At 36.8% G+C, this 17,131-nt stretch overlaps 5 protein-coding genes across 12 annotated transcripts in view; 3 read left to right on the forward strand and 2 right to left on the reverse strand.

The window, feature by feature from the left end:
* The window catches only part of LOC118274591 (solute carrier family 12 member 6), a 511,128-nt gene that overhangs the window by 203,752 nt on the left and 290,245 nt on the right, over window positions 1–17,131 (reverse strand). The gene's annotated exons all lie outside the window — the stretch shown is intronic.
* LOC126911498 (trypsin, alkaline C-like) lies at window positions 1,533–2,754 on the forward strand. The gene is made up of 4 exons (XM_050698944.1): window positions 1,533–1,698; window positions 1,813–1,981; window positions 2,056–2,311; window positions 2,406–2,754. The coding sequence occupies exons 1-4, from the start codon at window positions 1,653–1,655 to the stop codon at window positions 2,697–2,699; spliced, it is 765 nt and encodes a 254-aa protein (XP_050554901.1). The 5' UTR covers window positions 1,533–1,652; the 3' UTR covers window positions 2,700–2,754.
* LOC118274813 (trypsin CFT-1-like) lies at window positions 6,771–7,970 on the forward strand. The gene is made up of 4 exons (XM_035592534.2): window positions 6,771–6,921; window positions 7,039–7,207; window positions 7,283–7,538; window positions 7,622–7,970. The coding sequence occupies exons 1-4, from the start codon at window positions 6,876–6,878 to the stop codon at window positions 7,913–7,915; spliced, it is 765 nt and encodes a 254-aa protein (XP_035448427.2). The 5' UTR covers window positions 6,771–6,875; the 3' UTR covers window positions 7,916–7,970.
* On the reverse strand, window positions 9,579–11,046 carry LOC118274774 (trypsin, alkaline C-like). Its single transcript, XM_035592475.2, has 4 exons — window positions 10,968–11,046; window positions 10,372–10,540; window positions 10,029–10,284; window positions 9,579–9,951 (listed from the first exon to the last, which is right to left on the reverse strand). Exons 1-4 carry the CDS (start codon window positions 11,011–11,013, stop codon window positions 9,655–9,657), a joined length of 768 nt encoding a protein of 255 aa, XP_035448368.2. The 5' UTR covers window positions 11,014–11,046; the 3' UTR covers window positions 9,579–9,654.
* LOC126911496 (trypsin, alkaline B-like) lies at window positions 15,059–16,540 on the forward strand. Its single transcript, XM_050698937.1, has 4 exons — window positions 15,059–15,161; window positions 15,304–15,469; window positions 15,553–15,832; window positions 16,152–16,540. Exons 1-4 carry the CDS (start codon window positions 15,116–15,118, stop codon window positions 16,455–16,457), a joined length of 798 nt encoding a protein of 265 aa, XP_050554894.1. The 5' UTR covers window positions 15,059–15,115; the 3' UTR covers window positions 16,458–16,540.

Genomic DNA, 17,131 nt, shown 5'->3' on the forward strand with positions numbered 1-17,131 from the left:
CATCTCTTATATTTTAAGAAAATTCAAGAGTCAATTATGAAGGATCGATTAATATTTGTTTCAAACTTTATTAATTCATCTTTCAATAATTTTGAAATCTCTTTAATTTTGCTCCTGAAAAATAAAACATACTTATCTAAACATTTCTTTTACTGCCAGCTAGACAGAAGCATACACTATACATCCGTATTTTACCAGCTTTTCCGCGGCGTCGTATCAGACATTTATGGGGTTGGGGGCAAAACAAAAAAAAAAATCTACTCGCTATTTGGCACCAATTTCTATCTTATTAAAGTATGGGTAACCTATCAGTTCATATGATTTATAATATTTATGTCTTTCTTTGTAGCTTTACCTTTTTGTAGATTTTGGTTTTTGGAGTTTGTTTTTAAACGTAGTTATTTGTTTATTTTTTACTTATTAGTTTAGGACATGGTTAAGTAAACAAACCTGGTATACTACGTATAACCCACGTAGGTGAAAAGTTCTCACCAATGCCAATTATTCAAGCCAAAACACTAGGCAGCCACTGTTAACCAGTGAGGAATTCCCTTAGCTATAGTACTACTTTATCATCAGGCCCCTAATGACAATCGTGTGACAATAGTGGTACCGTAGTGGTTTTAACCCGGCTGCGCCAGGAGTGTTATGTTTTTCTTGAGAGTACGTATGTTTGTATAATTGTTTGGCACGCTCTGCAGCCTTACCGGCTTGATGGATTTTGGCTTGAGAGGTGTCGTTAGATTCGTATTTATTAAAACTTTATTTAAAAAATACCAAACGCACTAACCGATTCTATAACTTTTAAAAGGGGATCTTTTAAAATGGTAGGGTCGCGTCCCTAGGATCCCGTCATAAGATCCTGATCTGATCCTAAATAATCGAATTATGAAAAAAATACCTCACATGTATCCTAAAAGCGACTGGGAATATCTCAAATTCCAATTGCATCGAACACTAATTTACCATAACTACGATAAATTTTGAATTTCACTTTGTTTTTTTCATATAAATAAAGTCGCTTAATTGAAGTAAATCGTATAATTATGTGGAATATCTTTCACAATTCACTTTTATAAACAACATTGATAAACTTTTCTAGCCAATGAGAAATCGTAAAACTTTTACAATCTATCTTATTGCAAACAAAAATTAAATAATTATTTAACGCAAGTGTCCGTTCCAAGTAAATAAGAATTAATGAATGACACATTCTCTGACTGTATTCTGATTAAAGAAAGATTAAAAATAGACCTACTGTACTTATCTCAGATCACGCACATTGTAATGGATCCTTCACATAAGGTTTTAATATTTAACGTCACGATAGGTTGTTACATTTTGTAGTTTTTCAATAACCTTGATTAACATATTTTATAATATAATCATGAAACTTCCTCTATAAATATGGTAGTACATAAAGTTTTTCTATAAGTAAAGATTTCGTATCAATTCAAACATTAAAAAAAAGGAAAAAATGTTTAAAGTTTTTTTGTATTTCCCAGATCTGTAATCTTCTTAATGTGCACAGCGCTTGATAATACAAAAATAATTCTATTTAATCTTTTCGCGCTGTAGCCTAATCATTCCGTTTTGATATAAATACCATCGGGTAGTTTCATTTGGTACACTTGTTCACAAGTAGCAACAAAATGCGTGTCCTCGCTTGCTTGGCCCTTCTCTTAGCTGTGGTAGCAGGTAATATTCTATCTTCTATTAGACTTTGATTACAAGTTCTAACATATCTGACAAATATTCTGTCTTTTAAATTCATGTATCTATCAAATTGTTAAACAACGTTTATCATTTCAGCCGTCCCCTCCAATCCCCAGAGGATTGTGGGTGGTTCGGTCACCACCATTGACCGGTACCCCACCATTGCATCTCTGCTGTACTCGTGGAACTTGAGCTCCTACTGGCAGGCATGCGGTGGTACCATCTTGAACAACCGTGCCATCCTTACTGCTGCCCACTGCACAGTGTAAGTACTGCTCCAGAAGTCTCAACTTCGCTATCAAGTAGAGGATAGATTTTAACAACAAATTTTCTTTGCAGTGGTGACGCCGCCAACAGATGGAGAATCCGTCTCGGTTCCACCTGGGCCAACAGCGGTGGTGTCGTTCACAACGTCAACACTAACATCGTCCACCCTTCATACAACTCCGCAACTTTGAACAACGACATCGCTATCCTCCGTTCCGCCACCACTTTCTCCTTCAACAACAATGTTCAGGCTGCCTCTATCGCTGGTGCCAACTACTTGCCCGGTGACAACACCGCCGCCTGGGCCGCTGGATGGGGAACTACCTCTGTAAGTATATTTTAGATAAATCTAATCCAGAAAATAAATCCAGAAAACTGTTGCTTGTTGGCATGTAAAATAAAAATTTACTCTTCATTCACAGGCTGGTGGCTCTAGCTCTGAGCAGCTCCGTCACGTTGAGCTGCGCATCATCAACCAGGCTACTTGCAGAAACAACTACGCTACCCGCGGTATCACCATCACCGACAACATGTTGTGCTCCGGCTGGCCCACCGGTGGTCGCGACCAGTGCCAGGGTGACTCTGGTGGTCCTCTCTACCACAACGGCATCGTTGTTGGTGTCTGCTCTTTCGGTATTGGCTGTGCTCAGGCTGCCTTCCCCGGCGTCAACGCTCGTGTATCCCGCTACACCGCCTGGATCTCTTCCAACGCATAAGATATGAATAGTTATTAAGAATATTGTTATTGTAATAAATTGTACCTTTCACCAATTTTTTTTTTATTATTTCTTGACATATTTTTGGTTATAAAATTTATAGAAAATTTATTTGACAGTTAAATAATATAAATGTTACGCAACCCAGGCCACCCAAGCTACTGGAAGAATATTTCTCATATCCCCTCCGTTTCTGCAGTATCCCCGTCAACCTTCGAGTTGTGGAAGTTTTTGACCACCACTGTTTTGCAGGGGTAAATTACCGATGGCGACGTGCTCTGGTTTTACGTCTTATCTTACTGTGCCCAGGCAGAAAACGGGCTGGGGATTGCCATTTTACTACAATGAATATTAGGCAAGATGCTAGAGATAGGTGAGATGATGAATATGAGAAAGATTGATGTGTTAGGAGTGAGTGAGACGAAAAGAAAGAATTGCATAGCTACCGCCCATGGCCAATACTTTTCTTACTGGTATAGTGATTCAAATCCCACCCAAAACATAAATGTGAAAGGCTGCCAAGTTCGATAATATTGGAATGCTTCGCCTATAAAAGAAGTGAGATCTAAATAAGTACCAAGTTCCATACACAGATCTCAGTTAAAAATGATATAACAAGTTGGCAAGTTTTCTTACACTTTGTTATAAACCTACTAAACGCAATGAGTCAAGTATATAATTTTCTATTAAAACTTGCCAAGTTATATCATTTTAACTGAGATCTGTGTATGGAACTTGGTACTTATTTAGATCTCACTTCTTTTATAGGCGAAGCATTCCAATATTATCGAACTTGGCAGCCTTTCACATTTATGTTTTGGGTGGGATTTCATTTATTTTTGTAAAGTTTATTTTATTCTTTTCTTATTTTATTTTACTTTGACTAAATACAAACCTTCGTAACGTATTTTAGGTCGGTACGACCATTGGAAGATATAGATAATTTTTTTGTTTTAGTTCCTTAGGGGTATGAATTTACACCTTCATTATTTTTAAAACCGACTCACACTTGGCCATTTTCAGATTTTTTCCTTTATCTTGACCTAAAGACCTACCTCCATACCAAATTTCAAGTCAATACGACCATTGGAAGTGGTCTAGGTTTTTGATGAGTGAGTGAGTGAGTGAGTGAGTCAGTCAGTCAGTGAGTGTATAGTAAAAATTGCGATTTTCTGACGTCAATATCTCAAGACCTACAATAGGTACATTAATGAAATTTTGTATTTTAGATAAGTAAGTAGATCTCGACAGATACTAGAAATTTCATATGCGTAGATAAAATAGATTTTGAGCTATAGGTGGGTCGAACTTGGCCCGAAATGGTTCGTGTAATATAACCCACGGCCGGTGTGTCGGTTTTTTTGCTCGAACTTGGCGGACACACTGCCGTGTGTCTAGATTCCCAGACAGGTAGCCAAGGAGTGGAAATTATTAATTTTGAAAGAATGTGTGAAAGGGTATGAATGTGTGAGACCCAGAGTACTTTGGATCTGTTCTTTGATCTGATCTGATCTTTGGATAACTTGTGCATACAGAAGAAGAGTTGCAGCATGCAGGAATCGAACTGGTTACACGTTCCACGGCAGCCAGTTGAACAGCCACCACGCCAACTGTGCAGTCGTATTAGTCATACATACTGATAAGTTAACCACTCACATTACATTAACTGTGCACGCATAATGATAAACGAGGAAAAAAATTAAGGAAAATTAATTAAAGTCATTGTAAATACTTGATCAATCTGGTTTTCCAAATGATTCAAAAGGTGTTAAAAAATTAAAGGCGATAAACAGAATTTAGTCAAATGTGCTAAGTCTAGCTATATAACTACAAAGTCCAAAACATTTATTATTTTTCAAAAATGAACTCTGTTTCTGTTATTTAAGAATCATTTCTTATATTTTAAGAAAATTCAAGAGTCAATTATGAAGGATCGATTAATATTTGTTTCAAACTTTATTAATTCATCTTTCAATAATTTTGAAATCTCTTTAATTTTGCTCCTGAAAAATAAAACATACTTATCTATACATCTCTTTTACTGCCAGCTAGACAGAAGCATACACTATACATCCGTTTTTTATCAGCTTTTCCGCGGCGTCGAATCAGACATTTAAGGGGTTGGGGGCAAAACAAAAAAAAAAATTCTATTCACTATTTGGCACCAATTTCTATCTTATTAAAGTATGCGTAACCTATCAGTACATATGATTTATAATATTTATGTCTTTCTTTGTAGCTTTACCTTTTTGTAGATTTTGGTTTTTGATGTTTGTTTTTATACGTAGTTATTTGTTTATTTTTTACTTATTAGTTTAGGACATGGTTAAGTAAACAAACCTGGTATACTACGTATAACCCACGTAGGTGAAAAGTTCTCACCAATGCCAATTATTCAAGCCAAAACACTAGGCAGCCACTGTTAACCAGTGAGGAATTCCCTTAGCTATAGTACTACTTTATCATCAGGCCCCTAATGACAATCGTGTGACAATAGTGGTACCGTAGTGGTTTTAACCCGGCTGCGCCAGGAGTGTTATGTTTTTCTTGAGAGTACGTATGTTTGTATAATTGTTTGGCACGCTCTGCAGCCTTACCGGCTTGATGGATTTTGGCTTGAGAGGTGTCGTTAGATTCGTATTTATTAAAACTTTATTTAAAAATACCAAACGCACTAACCGATTCTATAACTTTTAAAAGGGGATCTTTTAAAATGGTAGGGTCGCGTCCCTAGGATCCCGTCATAAGATCCTGATCTGATCCTAAATAATCGAATTATGAAAAAAATACCTCACATGTATCCTAAAAGCGACTAGGAATATCTCAAATTCCAATTGCATCGAACACTAATTTACCATAAATACTATAAATTTTGAATTTCACTTTGTGTTCTTCATATAAATAAAGTCACTTAATTGAAGTAAATCGTATAACTATGTGAAATATCTATCACAATTATTCACTTTTATAAACGGCATTGATTTACTTTTCTAGCCAAAGAGAAATCGTAAAACTTTTACAATCTATCTTATTACAAACAAAAATTAAATAATTATTTAACGCAAGTGTCCGTTCCAAGTAAATAAGAATTTATGAATGACACATTCTCTGACAGTAGTCTGATTAAAGAAAGATTAAAAATAGACCTACTGTACTTATCTCAGATCATGCTAATTGTAATGGATCCTGCACATAAGGTTTTAATTTTTTGCGGCACATTTTGTGGTTTTTCAATAACCTTGATGCACATAATTTATAAGACAATAAAAAAGTTCCTCTATAATATGGTAATAGAAGGTTTGTAAACTAACATTCCACAACTGGCATTCAATCAACATCCACACAAAATTCAGAACAACACACAAAGAGTATCAATACTCAAGAAGTCAGCAGAAGAGGACGGAGGAGAGTTATAAATTAATAATTAGTAGGGGGCAATGAGCACCGTTTTTCCTGCGGGTCACGAGACGCGATGCTCATTTTCACCAGGTCAAACTCGAGAAGGAGAGACCTTCTCAACATCCTTATATAAGGTTCTATACAATGTGATAGGGGTGGGACTTCTAACCCGTTAAGGCTGAGTACTACATCTAATTTTATCGACAAAAAAATAATATGGGGGGTTGAACCCCTAATTGAAAATATTGAAAAATAGTGATTTTTTCGGTAAAAATAATTCACAAATGATTTTTTTTCTCACCAAAATATTATCAGACATATGAAAAAAGTAATGAATTAGTTAGCCAAGGTTATTTATTAGCTACCGTTTGTCGTTTTTTTTGTTTCCACGACGCATACAACCTTTGATATCAAAAAAAATAAAAATAATATTAAAATAGCCATAATTTTTAGGGGGAGGGAATTCGACCCCTTCGACCCCCGACTTTTGTCGATAAAATTAGAGGTAGAGCTCAGCCTTAACGGGTTAGAAGTCTCAGCCCTATCACATTGTATAAGTAAAGTTTTCAGATCAATTCAAACATTAAAATAAAGCAACAAATGTTTTTTTTTCTTTTTGTATTTCCCCAGATCTGTAATCTTCTTAATGTGCACAGCGCTTGATAATACAAAAATAATTCTATTTAATCTTTTCGCGCTGTAACCTAATCATTTCGTTTTGATATAAATACCACCGGCTAGTTTCATTTGGTACACTTGTTCACAAGTAGCAACAAAATGCGTGTCCTCGCTTGCTTGGCCCTTCTCTTAGCTGTGGTAGCAGGTAATATACCATCTTCTATTAGACTTTGATTACAAATTCTAACATATCTGACAAATATTCTGTCTTTTAAATTCATGTATCATCTATCAAAATATTAAACAATATTTATCATTTCAGCCGTCCCTTCCAATCCCCAGAGGATTGTGGGTGGTTCGGTCACCACCATTGACCGGTACCCCACCATTGCATCCCTGCTGTACTCGTGGAACTTGAGCTCCTACTGGCAGGCATGCGGTGGTTCCATCTTGAACAACCGTGCCATCCTTACTGCTGCCCACTGCACAGTGTAAGTACTGTTCCAAAAGTCTCAACTTCGTTAGTAAGTAGAGGACAAATTTTAACAACAAAATTTTGTTTGCAGTGGTGACGCCGCCAACAGATGGAGAATCCGTCTCGGCTCCACCTGGGCCAACAGCGGTGGTGTCGTTTACAACGTCGCCCAGAACATCGTCCACCCTCAATACAACTCCGCAACTTTGAACAACGACGTCGCTATCCTCCGCTCCGCCTCCACCTTCTCCTTCAACAACAATGTCCGCGCTGCTTCCATCGCTGGTGCCAACTACTACCCTGGTGACAACTCTGCCGCCTGGGCCGCTGGATGGGGAACCACCTCCGTACGTGTAGTGATTTAAAAAATAAATTAATATTAATAATTCTTGATGAACAAGGAAAATAAAAATGTACTCTTTATTCACAGGCTGGTGGCTCTAGCTCTGAGCAGCTCCGTCACGTTGAGCTGCGCATCATCAACCAGGCTACTTGCAGAAACAACTACGCTAGCCGCGGTATCACCATCACCGACAACATGTTGTGCTCCGGCTGGCCCACCGGTGGTCGCGACCAGTGCCAGGGTGACTCTGGTGGTCCTCTCTACCACAACGGCATCGTTGTTGGTGTTTGCTCTTTCGGTATTGGCTGTGCTCAGGCTGCCTTCCCCGGTGTCAACGCTCGTGTATCCCGCTACACTGCCTGGATCTCTTCCAACGCATAAGATGTTACTTGGTGCTAACAATATTTTTTTGTAATAAAATGTTACTTTAATCCTATTTACAATTTTATTTAATTAACAAACCCTGTAGAAATCATACGACTCGTACAAAATTCAACAAATTCGCTAACAAAACCACCTACACACACCACAACGTCTACAACACTAGTTATTGTACACATCATAAGAATTATGTAGATGCAGACATAATATATGTTGAATATAAAAAACCAAATATTTAGTGAGCCCTATTTTCTGTATAACACTAATTTACAATAATCACACTTCAATCAAAAATATTTTATTTGGTTGAAATTTGTACCGGTACCGACATTTGTTTGGATCCCGGATAACTCCCGAGTAACAATTAATTAACTGTTAGCCTAACCTGAGATGCTGCGGACTACGTAGGGAGTTACCCGGGCTCCAGTTCGAAAAGCAGGAGTAGGAACGGAGTGGTTTTTAGTCAGTAAGGGTCTGACACTCGCTCTCGCCTGGCCCCAAGAGAGGAAACGCCATGGGATAAATTCCCCGGCTTAAAAAATCTGTCTCTCTTTCTATTTATCTTTCTCGCGTATGACATTCCCGTTCAAGGACGTTTCAGTCATCATTATACGTTGTTCCTAATGGAAAAGCCCATATTTCTCTAAAATAATTCTCTATATTTAGAAGATATTCTTTTCTGCGGACTACCTGAGGAGTTACCGGGGCTCCGAGAGAAGTCAGTTGGATGATTTTTAACCTCAAAAAAGCACATAGATGTCACTCGATGAGATCAATAAGATCGTATACCTAAGAGATTAAATTAAATTGTCAGTACTTGATGAAAGAACAAGCATTTTAAAGTTAACAATTATCTATCAATGATAAATGGTTTGTGGGTGTCAATCAAGCTGATGTTAACCATTAATTACCATCATAATATTGTATCTATCGGTATCGGAAAACTAGAAAATACGTTTAATATAAAATGATCTGCATCAAAAATATTTTTTTGTTTATTCATCTCTCTCTCTTATTTTATTGGAGATTTGAATACGTTTATAGTCGCTATGCCCTATAAGATAAAGTAATCAGCAGTTCTCCATGCTACACACTAGGATTCTGATAGGATCCTGAATTGTGGGTGCGTTTATAATCATACATATTCACATACCCATGATACAACAATATGTGAATCATACTACGGTATACACTACATATTGTTGTATCATGGGTACTAACCGCTCTTTACGGGAAACGAATTCGCGGGAAACTGCGCCAACCGAGCAGTTAATTATATTACTGTCAGAATCATTTTCAAAAGCTAAATTAGTATTGAAATCATTGCGATATAAACAAATAATAATTTAAAGTGAAAACAATACTTAATAGATTTCAATGAAAGAAGACGAGTCCACAATACGGTATCACTTTATGTTCAAAAATGAAGCTTAAAGCTTAGTAAAAAATCATTTTAAGAACGAGCTTTTATGTAGCGTTCCATATTTATGGTGTATGACCCTAAATCTAAACATCTATGAGCTCAATCGATTAAAGACATCATTCTGCTTCAAAATTTTGTCGCATAATTCCACTTCTTCCACATACGTAAAGCAAACATTGCAAGTTAAAAATAAAATTAAGTTAAATTTAATAAAAGGCAAAAAAAAAATAAAAGATTCAAGTTATGAACATGAAATATTTTATTATTCACTTATGAAATTTCAACATTTTTAAGTCTCATTCCAGTAGGATTGTTTTTAAGCGTTGGAAGAGATCCAAGAAGTGTAGCTGGATACACGAGCGTTAACACCAGGGAAGTTAACTTGTCCACATCCAATACCGAAAGAGCAGACACCAACAACGATGCCGTTGTGGTAGAGAGGACCACCAGAGTCACCCTGGCACTGGTCGCGACCACCGGTGGGCCAGCCGGAGCACAACATGTTGTCGGTGATAGTAACACCTTGAGCGGCGTAGTTGTTTCTGCAAGTGTTGTGGTTGATAGTCACGAGCTGGACGTGCTGAAGCTGCTCAGAGCCGGAGCTAGCACCAGACTGTGACACAAAAGAATTAGTATAATTTGTGGCACAAATCACAGAATAATTACTCGTGAGGTGTAAAATAAACTTACAGATGTCGTTCCCCACCCAGCAGCCCACACGTATCTGTTTTCAGGGAGGTCATAGTTAGACCCAGCGATGGACACTGCGCGTACATTGTTGTTGAAAGAAAAGCTAGAGGTGGAGTGGAGAATAGCGATATCATTGTCCAAAGATCTGAAGTCGTATGAGGGATGAACGATATGCTGATTCACGTTGTGGACCACTCCACCGCTGTTAGCAAAAGTAGATCCAACTCGAATGCGCCAACGACCAACTTCATCACCACTGTAATAATATTGTAATATAATCTATATAAAATGTTGTTTTGGTTTGATATTTAGTTTAAAATGTTTGCCATTGAAAATTCCTTACGCGATACAGTGAGCTGCAGTTAAGATGGATCTGTTGTTAATGATAGTTCCACCACAAGATTGCCAGTACTGGTTCCAGTTCGATGTGTAGAGAAGGGCAGCGATACTGGGGTATCTACCGATGCTGGTAACATAACCGCCTACAATCCTTTGAGGATTTGAAGGGACGGCTGGAAATATAAGCAATTATTTAAAACGATATATATGTTATGTCGAAATATTGTTGAATCTTCAAAGATTTGTTTTTTTGTAGTTTGTCAACATCTCAAGATGTTGAACTTGGGGACTGTTATTTATACCACTAAACTCATTTTTAATTTGCGAGACCACATTCAAGAGTCCTTAACTTTGCGAGCCTTTGTAAGTATGAGATTCCTACTTTGAAGATCCCAGTTATTTTGTAGTGTCCATTTTACAATTTGTAGGCAAATATTGGTATGCATTGTTAAAAGTCATCCGAGAACAACCCTTGACCAAAATTATTCAGAGATATATGGGGCTTGGAAGGATTTAATTAATTGTATATTGGAAAAACAATACTCTCCTAGAGTCGAGTACTAAATAATATTGAATGAATTATGGGATTTGCAAACTTACCAGCAACAGTCGCGATGCATAGAGCTAGGAAGGCGAAGGCACGCATTTTACTATTTCTGGTACTAGTTGGTAACTGGGACTATTCGGTATAAATGAGCGATATTTATACCGAACTAGTTTGATTACAATATTCTGCTCGGAAGAGAATGACTCCGTGATTTTCTAATCACGCTCTTAAGACCAATAATAGAGATTAGTTGAGGAAAATCTATATCAAAGATTTTTCATTGCTTTAATCTCATGATTTCTGTTTGTTTAATATCTGAATCTACTTGAAACAAATAATGAATTGCAAAATTGATTAAGAATAATTAGTATTTTGATAGATTTGATTAGAGGCTGTATATTGGTTTAAACACTGATTACATTCTAAGAATTTTACTTCCGATAATATGAGAGTTTCACGTGGGTACAATTGTCGTTAAGCTTTGATAAGTTAATATATTTCCAGATGTGTACGTTCATGAGGTTATTCCCACCGCAAAATGAGCCAGTCATCTCAGATATGTGTAGGAGTATGACAAGCAAGATATTATTCATAACATATTAACCTCCTGTTATTCGATAAATCGATTAAAATTACTAAAACGCAATGAAAGTCATTCATTAGTATTGTTAAGAAATTTTCGGAATTGGATCATATGGTGCAAGTATTACGGTTGCTATTCATTTAGGCATGTCGATAAAGTTTTTGTATCTCGTTATGCATTTCTACTAAATAAGAAGTCAAAGGGCTTAATTTGTGATAAACTAATCTGTGTAATATGGGATTTATTAGTAATTCAAGTAGATGATTAAAAATAACAAAGTCATTTCCTCTTCTTGGGATATATTTTAATCAATCTGAGTTGCTGTATACAACGTGTAACAAAATACCCATATACATCAAGAAGCCCTGATTGTCGTTACAGGTTGAAGTTAGATATTTCCTCTACTCAAGGTTATTCAGCTCAAAATAAGTTGAAAAAAATATTAGATACCAAATACTTGGTGTCGCATGGTTCTTGATTATTATAAATCGATACAAACGTGTCACAAAACTACAGGGGTCACTCGCTAATACGATACATTTTCTTCTGTCATATCTGATTCGGCCTATTTCCTGTCTATCTAATTTTGGTATCGCGCGTTATGCGATTTGAAATAATTCATAACTTGGTACCGTGAAAACTAATTAGTGTAATAAAACCCTTCCCGTATCAAGTTTGTTATGTTATCTAGAAACCGTGCACTTGATATGTATACCCCCTTTTTGTTACACGTTGCTATATATACGAAAAACTTGATTTGTCAGAAAACATTTGCTCAGCAAGTTCCACCATGCGTGTCATTACTTTCCTGGCTGTTTGCATTGCAGCGGTTGCGGGTATGTACTTTTCTTATTTACCAAAACAAATACAATAAGTTGGTTATTCTCAGTTTTCCTCAATATATGTCTAAGGCAAGTTATGTAGGACTACAAGCCTTTACTCGAGGTGTAGATCCTAGAACCAAAACTGAATGATAGAAATTACAAAAGGAGGTACCAACCAAAACCAAACTAATCATAGGCCACGGTAATCACTTTCCATAAAGTGAGCCGTATGCTTTTTTGGCACCCTAGTATAAAAAATTTTAGGACCTTTATTTTAGGACCAACCGTATCGAAGATCACTTTCATAGCAGTTGTTTGTGACGCCAAAATTAACAAAACACTACTTAAGTTTCATAATTGCTTTTTTTCCAGCCGTTCCTACAAATCCACAAAGGATAGTGGGTGGTCATAATACCAGCATTGGCCGCTACCCGAGCATTGCTTCTCTTCTCTACACCACGAACTGGAGTCAGTACACACAAGTCTGTGCTGGTACCATCCTGAACAACAGATCCATCTTGACGGCTGCCCATTGCATTGCGTAAGTAATATTCTTGTTTAAATAAGACATCATTCTCGTAACATGTCATCATACTTTTGTTCTCTAAAAGTGTATGCCGTGACACATATTCAAATGTGACTAGATGAGAGAGAGCTGGTTATCCTAATCGGTGTTTGTCTACTACATAGAAACCACATGCATTAAGACGAGAGCATATTGGCATACACTGGACATAATTCCAGATTTAAATTCAATTAACAAATTCAATCGGAAATTGAGTTCAGTTCTTGAATGGAATCACTAGGACCACAAAAAGAAATAAATCTAACCATAGTGAAATATAAAGGCAAAAATAAACTTATAAAATTCTAATTATTTTTACAGCGGCGACGAAGTTGGCAGATGGTGCATCCGTATTGCCTCTGTTTTCGCTAACAGCGGTGGTGAAATCTAAACATAGTGAAATATAAAGGCAAAAAAAAAATTAATAAAATTCTAATTATTTTTACAGCGGCGACGAAGTTGGCAGATGGCGCATCCGTATTGCCTCTGTATTCGCTAACAGCGGCGGTGAGGTTTACAATTCAAACCAGCATATTGTCCATCCATCATTCAACGCTGAGACCTTGGAGAATGACATCGCTATCCTGCGCTCCGCCTCCACCTTCTCCTTTAACAACGCTGCTCGAGCTGCTAGCATCGCTGGCTCAAATTACCACCTTCCTGAGAATAAATACGTCTGGGCAGCCGGATGGGGTGTAACTAACGTAAGTTGTGTTTAGAAATCAGTAGGTATACTATTTTAGTCAATATCAATAGTCCGTGACAGTCCTCATTAGACTATCGGCAAAGGGTAAGGGAGTTTACCGCGGGACAGGCGGGTCAGAAATCGCATTTTAAAAGATAAATCAGAAAGAACTGCTTCCCAGTTTCTGTACCATGTTTAGTTTATTTGGACTTTGGAAACTTATGAGGAGACTAGAGATTGCCATATAACTGCTACTACTCTTATACGTTTATTGAACGTGTATTTCTTTCTATTTACAGTATGGCTCAAGCTCCGGCTCTGAGCAGCTCCGTCACGTCCAGCTAGAGACCATCAACCAGAATACTTGCAGAAACAACTACGCTAGCCGTGGCGTTACTATCACCGACAACGTCGTGTATTATGTGCCGCAAACTTCGAATAAAGTTCGTCAAATGCTTAAAAGTGTAGACCTTTGTTTTGGTTTCATCGTGTTTTATTAGGAACCTGACGTCCTAAAATGCGTAAATTAATGCCTTGAGCCCGGATGGTCCCCATTTTTTTTTTTTTTTTTTTTACCGAAAATCATCCAATGACTTTTCTTTTGAGGCGAGGAGTGTCAGACTCTTACTGACCACCCCGTTCCTTCTCCCCCTCTTTTGTCAAAATGTGGTCAAGCAAACTTCCCTGGAATAAACACCCGAATTTCCAGCTACACCACCTGGATATCGTCAAATGCATAAAAGTGTAGACTTTTGTTTTGGTTTCTTTGACATAAAGTTGTCGGTATTTTTAGAATAAATGAGCATTTCAAAATACACCTTTGTTTTATTATTAACGTAAGACACATCTAACTTAAAATGCATAAATTAATGCTATATCTATAAAATCATCTTGACCAAAAATTCTATTATGTAATTTAAAACTAACTTGAGCCCGCGACGTCGTCCCCATTGAATAATGATTTCTGGCAGCATTTGGGATTTTGATACATATAATTTCTCTAAGAACTGTATCAAACTTCGATCGATAAAATTATACTTAAGTTTTCTTTATCAGCGGCGGGTGAGAGGTGGCAAAAAATTCAAAAAGACATACCCAAATCTATAAATTCACCAATTTTCAAAACTACTACCACACAAATATTTATCTTTCGATGTGGAGGATTAAGGAGGAGGCCTTTGTTTAGCAGGGGACCTTTTTCGAACATTAAAATAAAAATTAGCCAAGTATTGGTGAAAAGTAGGTGTCACATAGGAAATGTGCATTTGTACCTTCTCCTTTGGGGATAAATTATATATTCGTGTATATAGCAACTGTTGACACCGATTACTAAAAAATTATTTTGATGGGTTGACACCGATTACTAAAATAAATTTTTAGTAATCGGTGTCAACCCATCAACCAATTTATTTTGTTTTTTGATATAATATGGAAATGGATAAGAATATTTAATCTTGCCCTTCCTGTCGCCTTCATCTTTAGTGGTATAAATATCTCTCAGATCATGTTCTACGCCATTTGGCTTCGAGTAATTAGCAGCCACAATGAAAGTCTTGGTTTTCGCAGCTCTCAGTATCGTTGCTGTTACAGGTAAGTGCATAATCATTTTCTTTTAATTTCTTGCTCCTCCTTATAACTTGATTTGATACCACATTTATAACCCAAACTTTTAACTTTTTTAATTTATTTATAATTACTAGGAAATAAGAATTTGTTTTTCTTTTTGTAACAGGCGTGCCCTCGTCAAGGGTAATTGGAGGTTCATCGGTTTACGTTGAAAGCCATCCTTCTATTGCTTCCCTCCAGACATGGGATTGGTTTACGAATATGTTCTGGCAAGCTTGTGGTGGAATTATCCTCAACAATCGAGCGATTCTCACTGCTGCCCATTGTTTAGAGTAAGTAGGTTTTAAATAAGAGCTAGAAGGAAAACTTAGTCCATATCTTATTACTAGGTATAATACTGTATTTATTTTTTCAGTGGTGATAACGTCGATCTGTGGCGAATCCGCATAGGTTCCAGTTTTGCCAATACATATGGACAAGCCCACTTGATCGACCGCCATATTGCACATACTTCATACAGCTCCAGAACTTTGGAGAATAACATCGCTATCTTGCACTCTGTTACTACATTTACTTTTAATGATAGAGCGAGCCCTGCTTCCATCGCAGGTCCTAACTACCACATTGCAGACAACCAAAATGTTTGGGCAGTTGGATGGGGCCAGATCTATGGGTGTTCGGAGCCACGATCTATGGTAACGATATTTTACCTTAATTTAAGCGGATCGTTTTCATCCATCGATGTCTTATCCTATGCTGATCGAACAATCCTCGCGATCATTTTTTTAATGTTCAATACAGATCATTTAATTTTGTTCCTATTACTCTTATACCTTTTTGTACTTTTGGAAATTATTTTAGTAAAAAATTAGCGTACTAAGAATACGAGTATATGCATGATTTTACAAGCATTTAGTATACATCGTGAAGAAGAAAAAAAATAATTTAAATAAATTTGATAAAAATTCGGGTTTTAAAAAAAATAACATAAAAATGAATGTTGTTGTATTTCAGTCCACTACTCATGAAAGACGGATAGGTTCCGAAGCACTCCGTCAAGTTGCACAAGTGATTATAAACCAGGAGACATGCAGAAGCAACTATGCTGCCCGTGACATTGCCATCACTGATAACATGTTGTGTTCTGGCTGGCACACCAATGGTCGTGGACATTGTGACAAGGACTCCGGCAGTCCTCTCTACCACAATGGTGTGGTTGTTGGTATCTTCACCTTCAGTGTTGGCATTGCCCAAGCCAACTTCCCCAGTGTCCACACTCGCGTTTCCAGCTACACCTCTTGGATTACCTCGAACGCATGATTTAAAATTTTAACCACTTTATTTATTACTTGCTTTTTGAATTTTACTGAAATTGTATAGGAATCAATAAAAGTTGAATTTAATTCGTTTTTATTTTATTTGAGTTTACTAGTATTGGTTCAAACTATGCAACTGAACAACTTGTTTTAAGTAATCACAGAAAAGTGACTTACTATTTTTTATATTATTATAATAAATAACACAACTTTATGAATCATAATATTGACATTGACTTTCTTGAGTAAACTGATGTAGCTGCGATAGGTGTATTGTAATTCGACACCATTTGTCTTATCTGTGTCTACCATCTACCGGTTACTGACATAATATATATGGAGATATTACAAATAATATCGATATCATTTTAATCTTACCCTTCCTGTCTGTGACCATTTTCCCTAGTTATCGAGTAATATATCAAACAATTGGCGTCATTGTTGTTGCTGGCACGTATCTTTTAGCATTTTCATATGTAAATGTGCACAATATTTCAAAAGGACAACGTTGCAACGTTTGACAAGCATTTCAAACCTAGGCTGGGATTGGATGGGATTACTAGGAAACCCTGTATAATATTTAGTGTTGTATATTTAATAGTTTTAGTTTCGTTTAGTAATAAGTTATTGTTACAAAACTTGTGTACTATTTCTGAGAAACACTATTGAGATAGTCGA

The sequence above is a fragment of the Spodoptera frugiperda genome, chromosome 15 (assembly GCF_023101765.2).
Source record: "Spodoptera frugiperda isolate SF20-4 chromosome 15, AGI-APGP_CSIRO_Sfru_2.0, whole genome shotgun sequence".
Taxonomy (NCBI): Eukaryota; Metazoa; Arthropoda; class Insecta; order Lepidoptera; family Noctuidae; genus Spodoptera; species Spodoptera frugiperda.